The sequence below is a fragment of the Acanthaster planci genome, linkage group LG01, assembly GCF_054643075.1.
Source record: "Acanthaster planci isolate LZ-2023a linkage group LG01, COTS_SCS, whole genome shotgun sequence".
NCBI lineage: Eukaryota > Metazoa > Echinodermata > Asteroidea > Valvatida > Acanthasteridae > Acanthaster > Acanthaster planci.
Genome location: NC_141777.1, coordinates 13,438,966 through 13,456,412, shown reverse-complemented (window position 1 = coordinate 13,456,412; position 17,447 = coordinate 13,438,966). Strand labels below are relative to the sequence as shown.

The 17,447-nt window shown below is 39.9% G+C and overlaps 1 protein-coding gene across 4 annotated transcripts in view; it reads right to left on the bottom strand.

Moving 5' to 3' along the window:
• Positions 1-1,152: 1,152 nt before the first annotated feature.
• Positions 1,153-17,447, bottom strand: part of ercc2 (ERCC excision repair 2, TFIIH core complex helicase subunit) — a 28,552-nt gene continuing 12,257 nt past the window's right edge. For 3 of the 4 annotated variants that reach the window (XM_087140822.1, XM_022235293.2, XM_022235294.2), the window contains 14 exons: positions 16,879-17,012; positions 16,399-16,567; positions 15,515-15,633; positions 14,913-14,982; positions 13,341-13,410; positions 12,851-12,952; positions 11,868-11,931; positions 11,543-11,634; positions 10,172-10,294; positions 9,614-9,686; positions 5,618-5,772; positions 4,223-4,282; positions 3,030-3,173; positions 1,153-2,631 (listed from right to left, as the gene is read on the bottom strand). In XM_087140822.1, coding sequence (XP_086996948.1) covers positions 2,539-2,631; positions 3,030-3,173; positions 4,223-4,282; positions 5,618-5,772; positions 9,614-9,686; positions 10,172-10,294; positions 11,543-11,634; positions 11,868-11,931; positions 12,851-12,952; positions 13,341-13,410; positions 14,913-14,982; positions 15,515-15,633; positions 16,399-16,567; positions 16,879-17,012 — 1,468 coding nt within the window. In that variant the 3' untranslated portion in view covers positions 1,153-2,538. Of the gene's footprint in view, positions 2,632-3,029; positions 3,201-4,222; positions 4,283-5,617; positions 5,773-9,613; positions 9,687-10,171; positions 10,295-11,542; positions 11,635-11,867; positions 11,932-12,850; positions 12,953-13,340; positions 13,411-14,912; positions 14,983-15,514; positions 15,634-16,398; positions 16,568-16,878; positions 17,013-17,447 lie in introns of those variants that run through there. The other variant, XM_087140831.1, reaches the window with a different exon arrangement.

Below are 17,447 nucleotides of genomic sequence, written 5' to 3'. Positions count from 1 at the left end.
TGTGTGACTGGCATACATAAACATCTACAACTCGCGGGTTATGCAATTTATTTATTGCACTACTTTCAAACCGCAATTAGTATGCAAATGATTTTTCACTTACAGGTTAGTCTGCGTAATTGATTTTCTCATCCAAGTCGGCTACCGGCAGTAATTGATTTTGTCAGTCGTGATCGCAATGATAGGCCTACATACATGTTATGGAAATGTCTCGCATTTGTTTACATCGGGGTAATTTAAAAAGTCTATACAATGCAGTTTATATTCGCAAAGCCAAAATGTACATTTTGTGCTTCAATCCACCCCATTTTCAAGACTTCTTTTGCTATTTTAACGGGTATTTTGGTGCCTGTTTGGCTTTTTATTCACAGGAACGCTGAGACGTCATTCTAAGAAGACAACCATAATGAAACATGGATTTGTGTGCAGAAATGCAAGGATCTTTTAGATTTTGCTAGACTAAATTTCTTTTTCTTTGGTAATTCTTTAATGTGTCAGTACATGGCAAGAAGCCGACAAGCAACCCAATATCTGAGGTGTTTCCAATGAGTCCATTTTGAGCTCAAAATTTGAACAGAAAAACCTTTTAAAACGAACAGTGCCTCCGCTGACTGAAGCAGATAGAGGTGGTACCAATTAAGTCAATTTCTGTAAGTCCAAGTCAAGTCACAAACTGATAGTTACAAGTCAAGCCATGAGTCACAAAAACAGCGACTCGATGGAGTCTAACTCAAGTGACTAGAGTCTACAACTCTAGACTGCAGTAACAGTGTCTTCAGTTGCTTAGAAAAGCACAGACAATTTTCCATGTGGTAAAAAGACACACTTTTCGATACACTTAACCCAGAAGAGATATCAAATGTTTCTCGGCCGTAGAAATGGGTTATGAAGTTGCACAGAAAGCGTGCCTATGAAAAACTCATCGCCCAGACTTTCTTAAAGCCTTCTGCTCCGATCTTCAATACAGCAGATGGCTGCACAGTCCGCAATGAAATATATAATTCTTGAGATGACACAGTTGGATCACTTTTTCTTTTTGACAAGGGGGGGGCCTACTGAGGTTACACGATTAACGAGTTATATAATTACCCACCACCACATCTCTCTCGAAACGCTTCACATATCAGTAGCTTAATGAACATGATGCAAGAGTACTTTACAAGGACTGCAATAAGACTTTTATTGGCCCTTTTATGTAAATCAGTGTTACAAAACATACATGTATTATTTCACATGCAAAAAAATAATGACACCTGAAGTGTCATTTCAATTGATAGTGGGCTATTGTCCTCAATCGAATACAACTGATATCCCTAGAGCAGAGTTTGTATCCTTTCTGCTGAATCGGTTCCTTTCAAAACCTGCTGCTTCCAACCTAATGTCATACAGATCACCCCTAGGTACTTGTGGACAACAGGTGTTACACATTACTGACTCGACTGAATAACGAGGGTTGTTTTCTGTGGGAAAGAGGATACATTCAGAAAATAAATGAGTAAAATCCGGGTTCCTACAGAAATCTTAAACCTAAATTCCATGGCTTTTCCAGGACTAGATTGACAGTTTCCATGACATTTAATGTCATTTCGCAGGGAAAAGTCGTCTAGTAAGATGAACTAAAAGACCGCCATAGCCACTGCTGTAGAATGACATGTCATAGCATCAACAGCGGCCCATCAAAAATAACCCTTGCATAATCTTGATTTCCATGACTATTTCTCTCCCACAGGACTCCAAGACATCCTGGATCTTTCCCCTATTTTCCGTGACATTTCCATGAGCTTTCCATGGCTTTTCAACAACTTTTTGCCCTCAGGATTTTCCATGACCGTGGGAACTCTGAAAATATACCCCTTTTCATTTTCTAACAGAACAGAAACAGCCAGCTAACCCACAAAAGAAAATCGATGCTGATGAGACTGGAACTAGGGTATTTCTACTTTAAGTCTTCCAATAATTACAGGAACATCCCTGTTGTCATAAGTTCAACAGTTTCCATGAGTTACAGTTTTAGTTCCGGGCACAGTTTTGCCAAAGGCAGATTATGGACCCCAAAATTTGGACAGTTTTTCATGTGTCCTTTTATGGCCTTCCTCAGGGGTGAGGATACATTCTGGGGGCTTTTCACATGCTTTTTGCAGGAAGGGATATGAAATACCAAATAAGGGGGGGGGAATGGCCCTCCTGGACCCGCCCTTGAGATTTGGTAGGGTTTCGATCAGACTGAGCCGAGATGTACCATGCCAAGCAGATGAGGCAAATGGCTTGCAGTGTCTCAGTGGGAAGGGTTCAGTTTGTGTCAGTGTGTCACATCATGTCCATTGATGGAGTCCAGAAGAGGGTCTTGACCTGTTGCGCTCATGTCTCTTTCCCAAACAGGCTCATGCAGTTTCTGTGTTTATTTTCCTTTAACTGGCAAATGGCATCAATTAGCTCCAACTATGCCAACTGTCTGTGGGCAACTCCAATGCCAGACCTTGAGATCTGCCGATATCACAAGTCTGATTCCCTGATGCACCGTCAACTTAACACCCCGTCTCATACTTGATGAGCTGTCTGCTCCACCTTCTTGCGCATTTCCGCCGACTCTAGCTGTTCCAGGGTAAGTAGGGACAGGCCAAGCTGGTCCTCCTGTGATAAGGAAAAAAAATGGCAGAAAAATATGACCATCACCATGTTATCTTTGTGAAAATTAGGAGGAAATCGACTAAGAGAATGAACAGATAAAAAGCAAGTTTAGAAAAAGCAGAGTGAGGGACAAAAAATTAGGAGTGACTATTACGGAGACTAAGAAATCAACGTTTTAAATTTGACTTTGAGTGTAGTTTTCTTTCTTGTTCAGCCTGTGTTGATTTTAATCACAGAAACAATGACAGGAAATGAAATGTACTCCAAATCATTCCGTCAGCCTGTTGATAAACATACTGGTGCAAACCTCTGTCAGTGCCTCAGTGCTCAAGTTCACAGTATCTGAATCGCAATCCAGACTCTGCTCAGCAACTATGGGCAAATCTGCAGCTCGTACGTACCCTGCTGAACGGCTGGGCCATGTGTCGCAGGAACCGCTTGCTCATCTGGATCGCCTCATCAGTTGACAGGTTCAGGACGCTGTCCTTCAGGTGTTCCTGGATCCACTTAGGCAGCTTACCCCGCTTGTCGGCTCGGGAAAACCGCTACAAAAAGTTGCATTGGACAGGTGGCTGTAAAAACAAAACGCCCTCACAGACGCAACGTTACGTTGTGCACACTGCAAACCTTTAACCCCTATTAGCACACTGGCACTGCTTAAGTCAACCTGAGGTCCATCTTTAACCTTTGCAAAACTCTAAAAGTTGAACTGCAGTTAAATCTAATGCTCATAATTTATAGGCTTGTAAGCCTTTACAGGCTGCCAAAATAAATAACAGACATCTAAAAATTCAACGTGGGAATAAGTTCTCTTTTTGAGAAGTGTTTTCCCTTAATTCCGAGCTTCTACATTATTCTTAAAAAAAAATCCTTGAAAATCTTCAGAAAACAATCTTATCTTAAGCATCTAGTCGGTTTCCCTAGATAGTTTATTATTTGTGTATAAAAACGTGTATCCTCCTTGAGTGATCCCTGTTCACCACTTCCCAGGTTGGATTGTGTATTAAGGCTGGTTCATTCTCCCTGTGTATTCACTGTGTACGCAGTGCGAATTAGAAGGTCTATTTTGAGGTGTCTGCAGTGCGTGAATGAAAGCGCAGTGTGTAATGAAAATGCATGCCCTTGCAAGCAGCTTGTGAAAAAAATGGATAGTGCGTATGCACCAAATGTATGCGTATTCTGACAAATTAAAATTTCTTAACTTTTGTCGAATACGTACACACAGCCGAAACTTAAAAAAACATGACAGTATGAACATCAAATGTGGCGTTCACATTACACACTGCATGTGTGCAAACGCAGCGAGTATGAACCAGCTCTTAGGGGTGTGATCCCAGGCTATATGATGTTTCAGGTTTGATGGCTTCTGACTAGCACCCCTGAACAAAGATATGGATAAATGGGAAGAGCGGCCAACCAAGGGCTGGATTGTTCAGTTGGTAGAGCACCGGTACAGTATTCCAGAGGTCCCAGGTTCAAATCCCACTCCAGTCAATTTCTTTGTTTATAATCAATATGGAAGCACATAGTCAGTTCCCCAATGTAGTTTTAAAAAACTCTAGAACGTTACACTGAAGAATGATTGCCAAGTTACCTTATCAGCGAAAATCATGATGCCATAATCTGTCTTCCCTCTTAGGGCACGCCCCACACACTGCAATGAAGCAAATCTAATAAATAGTATCAGTGTTGTCAATAAAAACTTATGAGCTTATGTTGATGCGACATCAAAATACTGATCTTGTAGTCAGATCTACGAGAGAGCCGCAATTTTGCTGGGCAGAGGGACAGTGCATACTTGTCTAATTACACAAATTGTTACTTCTAATGATTGAAATATGAGTAAAAACCCAGAGTACTCATGTGAGTTAGGCCAACTAATAACTTGCCAACAGTATTATTCCACAATTAACCTGTTCCACGCAAGGTATCATTTTGGGCCTAAATACAGACTTTTATTAAAATAAACCATACCCACAGTTCTTTCCAAATTTCAATTTTACAAACACTGACTCTGGGTGGTCATTGGTAAGTAAGAACCACAGTTCTTACTGCATCATTACTTCTCCGAAAACCAAGACAATCATTTTCATTGAGAGATACTTGCTAAAATCCCCCTCTGTGGGCCCACAGCTGCCTGAGGGATCTGCACATGCTCAACCTCCATGGCCTAGTTCAAGCCTGTGTGTATACACACACAATGGGAATCACTCAAGTGTGGGGATGAATACAGAGGTCATGGAGATAACACACACAATACCCAGAAGGGACACAAATGTCCTCCATGTTGTGACACAGGAAATTACAACAAATACCGATACTGGTCAGGTTTTTCTAAATAGCGCTTTTAACTACAAGTATACTATAAATCACAGTGCTTCCATTATTAATACTCCTGCTGACTGGCCCAACATTCTAAATACCACCTCAGCTCCCTGGGGAGTATACAGCTCAATATAGCCATTTTGGTGCAAAGCAGCTCAATCAACCACAATAACCATCTCTGTCCTTTATTGGTTGGGAGAAACAATGGGGGACAAAGTGCCTTGCACATGCTCCATGACCCCAGGCCGGATTTGAACCCGCAACCCGCGGTCTTACCCCCAGACTATGAATCCAATGCTCTCTAACCACTTCACAACACTCCATGACACTCTACTGAGCAAGTCTGCATAGCAGCAATATATTTACATGTGCATGCCATCCGCCATACATTGATTGAAAAGCACTCTTTTGACAAAACTGAACCACACAGTGTATAGAGAAACTCAGTTTTGCAAAATTCACACTTCCCCTCACGTAGATCTACTACATGTTCCCACCTTCAACACCCAACACCTTATTCTCAGAGCAGGAAAAGCAAAATTCACACTTCCCCTCACGTAGATCTACTACATGTTCCCATCTTCAACACCCAACACCTTATTCTCAGAGCAGGAAAAGCAATACTAGAAGCACAAACTGAGAGTAAGAAAGGCTTGCTCCATACCTGAGCTGCATGTCGCATGGCATCGAAGGTCAGAAAGTCATTCTCCCGGATCTGAAATTGATCTCGCAGATACTCCAGTCTGGCTTTCAGAATTCGGGATTGCGTATACACATACGGAATGCCAAACATGACTACTGCTCGACCATAATGATGGTCTAAAAAAGGAGCAAGACAGAGACAACAAAACTTTACGCTTTGCAAGAAAAACTTACAAAAATGTACTTCTCTGGGGTTTCAGGGGATTTAAAAATAACTTCAAACACAATGATTTCAACCATTCTTTTGTGTGCTACAAATTACTGTGTTCTCACTGCTTTTAGACAATTCTTTTAAGGGACTCCATAAATCCCTTCCGATGGCAGCTTGGTTGTACTATAAGGTAGCTACCCAAACAGTACAGAGCACTTCCATACAAATTTATTAAAAGCTGAAATGGTTTATGGAATGTGCAATATGACTTCTCTACTAAAAATATACAATGGTCTGATGAGCAGGTCATGAAATTTCTGTGTAAACAAGGTGACTGAATAATAGTTGCCAGTTGTGCACAGATAAATGGTGCTGATTCTGTATGCACCACACGACATATTTGATGATTAGGTTTTCTTGCATGTCTCGTGGATCTCATGAATGGATTTAAAATCGCACACCCATGAACACAGAGATCGTGTGGGTGAAAATAAAAAGTTGATAAAGTTCCCCCTGATTTCCACCAAGCAAGACGTCTTTTTTAGGGCATGTAGCTTAAAACACAGCTCCAGTTATAGATCTCAGTTAAAGATTAAAAAAAATCTTTGAACAGCTTTTGTTGTGATGTAGGAATTGTGAAAATCTGTTAAAAAAGGGCATTTTAAAGATCTCTGGTAGAATCCAAAACCAGTTCAAAATGATTGAACTCATTGACTGCTGACAACACAATTGGATAATTTTTTCTTACCATAAAATAACTGATGCAGGTTTGGGTTTTCCAATTGCCAACTTTGCCAAACTTTTAACTTTCCTAAGAATTTTAGAACATGAAATTTGGTCAAGCCAAACTAAAGATGCATCTGATTGTGTAACAGGTAGAATTTTCATACTTTTGGGCCAAGTGACAAAAAACAATTGTCATTTGCTTGGGTTGTAAGAACAAAGTAGTTCAAAGTCAATTGGCCTTTCTTTTTGTTACACACGAATCAAATAAGCCATTTTATATAAAATTAAATGCCCTAAAAGTGGCTTGTTTGCAGAGTTTCCTCTAAAATAATATTGATTTGGGGTCTGCCTATGTGTTGATACCAGCAAGTGTTACATGAACTAAGTATACACACAATGGATACTGTGGAGTGGAACATTTTGCTCAAAATCATTGAATGTTCGTTGTCTTTCACATTACATACATGTACACAGCTTCTATTGAATTCAAAATGTATTCTATCTACTTGGCATAAGGTATATTCTACATATGTCTGTTACGGAACATCTTAGCTTGATTTTTCTTTGTTTTTTATTAAGCCAGTGATTTTTCTGCAGTAAAACTTTCTTTTCCAACAGGAAAAGGGAAATCTTTCAGATCAATACATAGTCAATTCTTGAACTGGTATTGTTTTTGGACCAGTTTCTTTTAGCAACGTGTTCCATGATTACTGACAACGTGATTTGGTAATCCTGTGTTCCATTGCCAGTGTTAACATCAAGTTACAAAGTGTAGACTCTAAATAAATTTCCCTTGAACTGTTTCCACAAGCAAAAAATATAAAAAAATTTTCTTAAAAAACCTCAGAATGAAAACATCCCTATGCTCTGTTCAAAGTAGATATAGAATCTATTGTCTTTTTATTTGACTTTATCACTTAATAGACATATTCTTTGGAGATGTTACAGTATCTTGCACACATGTTGAGACCAAATAGATTTCCCAATGAAAAGGAACATTTTTCTGCACAGTAATCAATTAAATATACATTATCTGATCAACCAGTGTTTGTTAGTATAAACACGTCCTGTCTAGTGTTTTGGCATCATGCCAAATATGAATGTTAGAAAAGTAATTGCTAATTCAAAGTTTGTGCATGCAAACAGGATGCACAAACAGTTTAGCGTTGTCACAGGCTTTCAAGAACACGAAATGATTGTCATATTAAATCTGTGATTCAGGGTCATTCAATAACTTCATCAGTGTCCAAAAGTGTAACATTTTTGTGTCCCTGTTACACCTGACCAGAGTAATTTGACATCGAAGCACTGAAATTGATTTCCTACTATTTCTATTTATTTGGCAGGTAACTGGTATTAATTCATCACTCTTGGAAATCAGAGAATGTGTTCTGAAGTTACAACATCATACATCAGATGTTACAGGAACGAGAAAAAAATTGGATCCCTAATTTACAGAATGACCCGTTTGTTGAAGGAGAAAATGAGAATACAAAATTCAATGTGTGAGAATTCTATTACTCCTAAACAAAGCCACAAAGAAGGAAGCTGTTGGGTATTTGAGACGACCATCCCTCAGTGCATTTGGGAGAATAAAACTGTCATATTTCATTTCCGTGTAGATGTACTGAAATGAAAACCTATATGGTGTACTAATGAAGCCTAGTATACAAGCCAAAAGAGCTGTAGTGTTGTATTCTGCTGTGGTACAGTGAATACAGTTAATAAATTACTGTGCAATGTAATGTAAAACCGGGCACAGATGTTAACAGGCCATTAGGTACGTATGCAAGTACACGCACAATTAGTGGATATATCATTTACAGTTATAGTTAACAGCAAATGCAGTCATTTAAAGGGTCTCTGCAGAGTAACTGTTTTAATACCAACCTCCAACATGTAAGTGCACCTCCGGGTCTAAGTTAATCTCACTTTCAATTTTTTTGGCACAGTGTTCATGGACATTTTGCTGGCTTTTTTGTTTTTATGTGAATGACTTTTTCTATATTCATGAGCAAAACTGTGATGTCATCTTGGGATGAACACTTTGATATTACATATTGGTTTGTGTGCACAAAAAAACTTGATTTTTTTTTAAAGACTTTGCTTGCCTAAATTCTTGTTTCTTTGGCAATTTATGCAAAACTGAGCCAGCGACCTTTTCTCAGCAATGCTTTCAGTGCATATATTCTGGGATCTGGGTTCATAACTTGAACAGAAGAACATTGCCACTGAACCATGTTTTCCTTTGATGTCATCATAGCAACAGCGCCCTCAGTTTTCCAGGAAGGCATGGACAATTTTTGAAAGTTTCAAACAGTGCTTTTTTCAATGCATCGAAATTAAAAAGGATGTCAAATAGTTTTCATACAATGGAAGAGTTAAAAAAATGCAGCAAACTTTGTGCCTCTGAAAAAGTATTGCTGCTACCCTTTAGACATCTGAGATGTGGAGTCGTTGACTTGAACAGCTGACCAAGACTTGAGCTGTTATTTTTTTGACTTGAAGTTTGACTTCGAAGGAAATAAACTGACTCGTGACCCGCCTTGACTTGGATAAAAATGGCTTGAGACTAGAGCATTACCAACTTTTCTTGGAATGAATACAAAAAACTTGCATCTAAGATTTTCCATGCAAAAAAAGCGATAACACGATAAAAATGTCCTTTCATTGAAGATACAGTTGCTTGATATATTATGAAAAGAAAATAATAGGCAGGCATATTAGAACTGTTTTGCTTAATTAACATCGTAAGTTACACTGTTGCAGTTGATATGGTGACAATGTAAGAAATTGTTTAAGTACCGTGTCGATTCTGACATCAGAAACACTTGAAAAATGGCTTGGGACTTGACTTGGAAAACACTGACTGGTGCCTTGACTTGACTTGGGACGACGTGACGTGTGAATGAATTGACATGGGCAAAATTGACTTGGTCACAACAATTCACACACGCATGCAAAACTCTCTATAAATTTACTGCGTTGATCAGCTTTCAAGATATATGCAGTCCTATGCTAATGGAAATCTCGTATCGGGATTCTTGTGGAATAAGAGGGGAAAAAGAACATTCATCTCACCAAAATCAACTCCTTCAGAGACCTTGCCCCTTGCAACAGACAGTAGGACAGCCCCTCTTCCATTCTCACAGGCCTACAATGGAAGGTTCGCACATGTACATGTAAGTGAGGACACCTAGTGAGGCCATTCCTTTTAGTTAAAGTACTCGGTTGTCTTGAACTGTGAACACTCTTTTGAGCCTGATTTTTTAAGGATTTCCTTGCCTCTTTCTCTTAGTTTTGCCATGGATAACCCTAACCCCCAAATGCCTCCAAACCTATTTCTCCGAGAGGGGGAACTTTGCGTGGATGTCAGCAAGTCCACACATTTGCACTCCCCGCACTGTGTGGACATCTTTTGTGTAGAGGTCCACACAGTGACGAACATCACTATCCTGTAACACCCCACAAGCCAACATTTGGGGCAAAAAGGCATCTTGGTTCTAAGGGAAAAAATACACCTCACCAACATGACAGAAAAAAACTGAACCACTCAAACAGCTAAGGAAACACTTTCATGAAACTATTGAGCCCCACCCTTCCCGGCAAAGACTTGCATAAATGTGCCACCTGCCTGACCTTGTAATAGTTCTGAAGTGCCACACTGGTCTCTGCTCCATCCTGGGTTTCTATAAATAGCAGCTTGCTCTTCTGGATGTTGTCAATGATCCCCTGTTCATACCAACTGGCAACAATATTCTCCTAGACAGAAAGTGACATACAGGATTATGATAAAATTCACCAAAGCAGTTTAAGACAAAGCTTTAGGAACAGTAAGTTATTTAAGTGGAAAACTTACCCCTCCCCAACAAAATTAAGGAAACGGTCAAACCGAACATTACCCAACTAAAGCTCTAAAAAGTTCCCTAAACAATCTAACCTGCTCCAGCCCATTTCCCATCCAAACCAACACTGCCAGGACCAAATCGGACTCAACCCAACCACACCCTCAATCTCAATCTCTGTCCGCAGCCAAACTTTACAACTCCACCCAAATCAACCTAGCATTAACCGACCCGAGGTAATTCCAGACAGTCCACTGTTAAATCAAACCTGCAATTACAATGTACCGCAATTTTTGGAATATAAGCCGCGGCTTTTGTATTGATTCTCACTCTGAAAAAGTCTCCGCGGCCTAAACACTGGGCGACTTACACAGCAACCTTTGAAGGATAAAAATCAGTCATAAAGCTGTGCGTGCCGTGTGCAGGTCATGCAGTCATGTTTTCGTTGCTTACCATTTGCATTCAATAACTCGAACCTCAGGAAATATATCAAATTCAAATTGTCCGGATTTCCAGCTAACAAAAGTGCCTGAGTCATCGAGTGGAAATACACACACATATACGTAATCATAACAAACTTTTGGTGATTATTTTCCTGCTTTTTATTCATTCTCATGGTGTGTTTTATAAGCACAAATAATCATCTGCGTTCTTTTTTGCTGTTGTTGCCTAAAGGTTTCTTTCCAACCGATAAACAAATAATAACCACTTAAATGGTGTACCTTCATGTAGCAAATTTTTCATCTTGATAATTAGTGGGGACTTCATTTATATTTTAATAGTGGAACTCCTTTGAACTCTGCTTACACTTATGAGGATTGGAACCATTGATGTACATGTACTGTACTGGCACCTCAGCATGAAGCAAGACGACCTTTGTGGTTGGATCATTAGTGCCACAGCGCGGCTTATACACTGACTTTAAATGTGAATTTGCCATTTGTTTTGCGTGATGCAGCAAATACACCGGGCGGCTTATATTCTGAAAATTACTATACTTAAAAAACATCAAAAAGCAAAGGTTGAGGGGGTTACTATCTCTAGCCTAAACTTACCCGGCCGAACCACATTGCACCAAAGCAACTATCAATCATCCATCCATGAGTCCCACAGACTACCGGCTTACAGCACCCATGGAAGAAACGCAACAAGATATCGCACTCACCATGTACACATAACTTGTGAAGAAGCACACCAGCCCATCTGGCACTATCTTACACAATTCCACCAGCAGATTGCCATAGTTACGAATTACCGCTGTCCAAACAAATTGTTACCAAATGAAAGGTTACGGAAAGCTTTAAGAGCAAACTTCATGGACACTAAAGCCAAATTATGGAACAAATTTTAGAGACTCAAAGTGTCACACACCAGTACGTGTACAAGTTCTCTTTCCTATGTGGATTTATACTGTATGTCACTGGATCTTATTCCAAAGTTTGCGAATGCTATTATGAACTATTTATCTTTGTGGCAAGATGAAGGCTCACCAATATCTTCCCTGGTCTCAAACTTGGAAGAAATAGTCACTTGGTCGTTGCCCTTTGTCACAATCTGTGCACAAGGAGGAAACACAAAGAATATTTCCTTTCATAAGCAATTTAATATTAACAGATGTTTTGCAAGAGGACCAATTTACCACAACCAAGTGATTCGCATCCTGAATGGTAACTTTTAGGAAAGCTCAAAATGCCGGGGGGTTTTGATTTTAAATTATGCTGCCAACCAGTCATGTCACACCTGGGGCCTTTTCATTATTTATTTTAGATTTTATTATATTTCCAAATAGGTCACTTGGGAGACATTTTGTGATAAATTTTTCAACATTAGGTCATTAGGGAGACATTTCAATGTCTCCCTAATGCTCCAACTACCAAAAGGGGGAAAATTTTTGAGAGATGATAGATTAGGGTCTGAAAGGAAAATATGCAAAGTTTGGTTAAAATCGGATTAGAGAACATTGAATTATGGGACGGCAAAGTTTTAAAAATTTTTTGCACGTTCCCATGGGAATGTCTCCCAAGTGACCCATTTTCGGTAATAATAATATCTGTTGTATATCTTTCTGAATTGTTACACGTACATGTATTTTTGTACACATTCTGTGTGGGTGTAATTTATACAGGGCTATTTTCATTGATTTCTAAATGTGTGTAGACACGGAAAAATAGAAATAATTTGCCAGGGAGGTGACAATAAACAGCACAGTATCCAGTACAGAATAAAGGTGTTTGCACCTGGACAATATCACTGCATGTGAAACCAAATGCAGTGCATCGGACCACAGACTATCCAAGCTTGTACGGCTTGTCCAAACTTACAGTTTTGAGAATGGAATTCTTATTCAGGGTGCGAGTGATCCAAGTTTTTTCCACCTGTTTTTATTTTCACCAAACTTTACATGCAGCGGTGCTACTTTTCTAACTGCCGGGGCCATACATACGCAACATGCACGCGTGAGGCTAGTGCTTACCATTGGACAAATACAGTTTCTGGCAAGGGTCATTGTAAATGATGCCATGGTGACAGGTCTGAAATCCAGAATCTTTGGATACATTTCCAGTGGGGATAAGGTCTGTAGAACGACACAAGAAAATAAACAGTCATGAAATTTATCAATTGTCTATTTAATCCAAGTTTCACAATAACATCACTGCAGTGAATTAAATTTCCCCAAAACATTAGAACAGGTGATTCACCTTTTGAAAAACGTCATACATATGTATAATTTTGGGGGAAGTTAAACCAAGTGACTCATACTTGTTGAGGTAGGTCTTCACACCCTACGTTATAAAACTTTGCTAAATTTTTCCAGGATATGATCAATTTTACGAAACATTTGAGGGAGCAAAATGATTCCCAGCAACCAGGGGCTTGGCTTTTTGACCTAGGGAAATTGAGAGATTCACACAACCCCTTGGTGGTTCACTACTACTGTCCATGACCATAACCGTAGTACCTACCCCTGATGTTATGACAACGGACTGGAATCGATCAAACACAGGCTTGATAGCAATGGAAGCATCCATACAACTGAAGGCAAAATAAAAAAAATCGGGAAAATTCAGGGGTGATATTGGAGGAAAATAAAATATTTACGAAATAATCCCCACAGGTTTTGAGGGCTCAACAGCCGCATAGGGTCTGTGGTATCCATAATCTTTGCCTAAAGGTACTCCTTGAAGCACCTATTTTAGTTTTTTCTATCAACTTTTATACTGTTATGTTACAAAAGAAACACCTTAATGGTAAACTCAGGGTTTCCAAGATTTTAAAAGAGATCTTTGAAAAATCCTGGGATCAGGAAAGTCTTGACAAATCTCATCCCTGAAATTTATTCTTTGGAAGAAAGCCTGAGTTTGTGATACCAAAAACTGTAGCTGAGTTAACTGAAACGTTCAAATGTCCAAAATGTCCTCTATCATCCATTACTTCTTTTTTATTGCATTTTTCCAAAATAAGTTTTATTCCAAGACTTTCAGCCACCAATGAAAGGGCACAAGCAAGGTAATCCAGCGGGTAACAGACTGACATGCTGCAAGGGATTTTCACAATGTATTCTGTTTTATACAATACCTGCTAAATCTAATTGGTGGATCATTGATCACATGTCATTGAATTATTCGTTGCCGTTCAACAGATCTTTATTCACTTGACTGGTTCCCGCTCCCACTTCATAAATGTCATTTCTCAGCAAAAATGAGAAAAATAATGTAGGCATGGAAACAAGTCTAACATTGCACAGAGCAATGGGCAGTACTTCGGACATGAATCTCTTTCATAAAATGACGGACTTCCATGTAAATGTGCCAGCGGGACCTATTTGTTCTTATATAAACAGAAGATTTATGTAGGTATTGCATAAAACAAATAATAAATGTCTCACAATCAGGCGCAATGGTGAGAATAATTTCATTTGGAGACGGATAAAATGTTCAATCCTACTCAAGCTTCGCCTCCCTTTTTATGGCTTCAATGAGGAATAAATACTGAAGTTGGCAAATAAAAAGAGATCTTACATGTGCATAAAACATAATTGTAATGATGTGGCTTTGTTATCTGGTGATGTTGCTTTTCCTGCTCTCACAACAGTGCCAAACATGATCAGTTTCTGTAAAAAATTTAAACCCAGGATGGCGTTGGCATGAAACTGCCTTGTGCTGTCTTCAACTATGTACTTCTGTTTTCAAATCTCCCAAACATTGCATTCTTTTGTGAAAGATAATCGGGTAGGAAGGCCAATAACTTTATCCATCTAGCTCCACTCTACGAAACCTCAAAGTGCCAGGGAGGATCAACTCACAAAATTCTCTTACAGAAGGCGGTTATTTGTACAAAGACCAGTGCCCTCCAGATGTGAGTTCTTATAAGCACAAGAACATGTTTGTTGATTATACTGCATTACTCTAATAACGTTTCATTTGGGATACATACAAATTACCAACAAATTTTCAGATTTCAATTTCTCAGATGGCATAAATACATACTTTTAATTTTCTCCAGCTCAATTTACACCAGCAAGTAGTAAAACGTACCTGAAATGTAGCACTGGATTTGGAATTGTTGGTGTCTTATCATCAAACGGCTCAATAATCAGGCTAAAACCTGTTTTGAAATGACACACTTAGTTCAAACACTAATGACATACACGTATGTCTGCACAGATAAGTTACACGAAACAAATAAATATAACACACAGCTGAATCAGGGATACACCGTTAACAATTTAAAAAACTGATTGGTTGCCAACTCATATACCGTGCAGGACGGTTGAGAAAATATCATATGACCTTTACAGCTTTGGATTCAACGTTTCACCAGTGGCACTGCTAAACACTTTATTATAGGGCCTGTTTGTTTCACATGGATCAGGATCGCGATCAGTGATCCCGCCTAATGGATGGAGTGAACCAGCTTTGGGATCGTGATCCAGATCCATGTGAAACATACAGACCAATAGAAACCACGGCCAACACCATCTCATCATTCCCACTTGTTGAAATTAAATACAAGATTTTTCTATTTGAAGAAATATTACTCCTAATAGATGGGACTGTATTTCTTGTAGCAAGGAATGGGACTTTCAATTCAAAATAACAGGCAAACAATGAAGTAAAACAATACGTAGTCACTTCACCTTTGGTATATGTGCTCACTAAGGTTGCAAAGTTGGCTACCAAGGTCAGAGGTGACATCTCCTGGATCTCGGTCAGCTCCAGCGTGCGCAGCAGCGAGTGCAACCTTTCGGCGCAAAACCTGGAGCAAAATGACAGGGAATTAGCACAAACTAGTTCCACTTCAGTAAAGATGACCTTCGACAAATCATGTTCGAGTGCATTCCTTCCAAATACAGACTCGAGGTGCCAGCCAAGTCAACTGAAAAATAGCAAGGAGCACATCAAGCAAATCGGGAGGGAGGTATCTCCTCCTAATTCCCTGGCACTACGGTTTGCGGTTTGTTAGGAATCATCTTCGAACAAAAGGCTGAGTGCGGCCAGAGGATAACTAAAAATCACAGTTCTCAAGACACGCCGGCCAGTTGTGTGTACATGTGCATGTGTAAGTGTCTCACACTCATCCACACAACCATCCTCATGATAAGAGTGACATCTGATACCAAGACACTGCAGAGTTATTTGCAATGACTACAGCTGGGAAAGTCAAAAATTTTGCGCACGTGATGTCCCATACATAAATGACGTTGTACCCTCGGGGATGTTCACAGATTAGTGCTTTTTATGTCACCACCGGGCATCTGGATGGAAAATACCCACAAGTGGATACATGACTAAGAACATCTCTTTGTGATGATTGTGTAATCAAACAAAATGAGACATTACACCTGGGCATAAAATGGGGCCTTTTTGTGGGCTTACCCAGCGGTCAAACACATCTAATTCAGTGTCTCAGGCGTGCAGTTGCTTCTAGCTGTTCCATAATTCATACTATTGATCTAAAAAAATACTTAGGTTCTTGTGGCCCTGGTACACCAGTCTGGACCGGGTGTAACTTCAATTTCACCTGAGGGGCTTTCTCTCAATGCAGACTTTTCCGTAGACATCCTTCAGGAAGGCAGGGGGACTCTCAGCTACAACGTGCTGCACTCGTAGCCTGGTCTTTAGGTACTCTACGAATCTCTTCATGAAGGCGATGAAATGTTCGGCATGACGGATATTACCTGGCACGGCCTCTGGTTAGGACAAAATGGAAGATGTGCCGTAAACAACATCTACCACTGACCACACTGCTCTGTGGTACTATTGTGTCGAAGTTCATCAGATTGGGTACTAGTGCATGTATATTTCTGAAGTAGCATACTGCAGCCAAATTCAAATGACATTCATCCCTCCCAAGAACAGAAGAAATGATCAAAATGCCTCTGTATTCAATTTAAAATAAACAATCTGGCTTATAATGTTGCGCACAGTGATAGGGTCTTTGCCCACTTGCAATACATGTAGGTGCAGTATTGATCTGCTGCAAGTACCGACAATGGCTGACCTTCCAACACAGCATCAGGAAGTACTGGGTTTGCCATCTGTATGTCCATCTCCCGAGCCTGGCTAGCGTCTCTAAGGCCCTCAACAAGTCTCTGGTACTCCTCCTGAAGTCGCTGTGCATCTGTTTCTTTGATTCTAAAAGTAACAAGAATAATTATCCGGGTTGATCACAGAGAAGAACTCAGGCGCCCCCTTGTTCAAATGTTCAAACATTTTGAAACTTAGCATGCAGGCAAAGAAAGTCATAAGTCCAAGTTTCAATTTGAATGGTGTCAATAAAGATGTTCCATAATGAGCTGGAGACTGGTCTGGGCACTGCGCTGTGCCACATGTAGAGGGCGGACAGCTGACTTGAAAAATGCACCGTGGGGCGCCGCTGTGGCTGGCAGCGTGCCGATTAAAATCTTTTTGACATCGTGCCTTGCGAAAACACTCCTTATTACGGCTCTGTGAGTGAACAAATGGCAAATGCAACGACATTGGAGAAATTTTGAGGGGGGGGGTGGGTTAACATCACTTTTAGGGTTAGAATGCCACCCTCCTATCCAGTAACTTACTACAAATACAGTA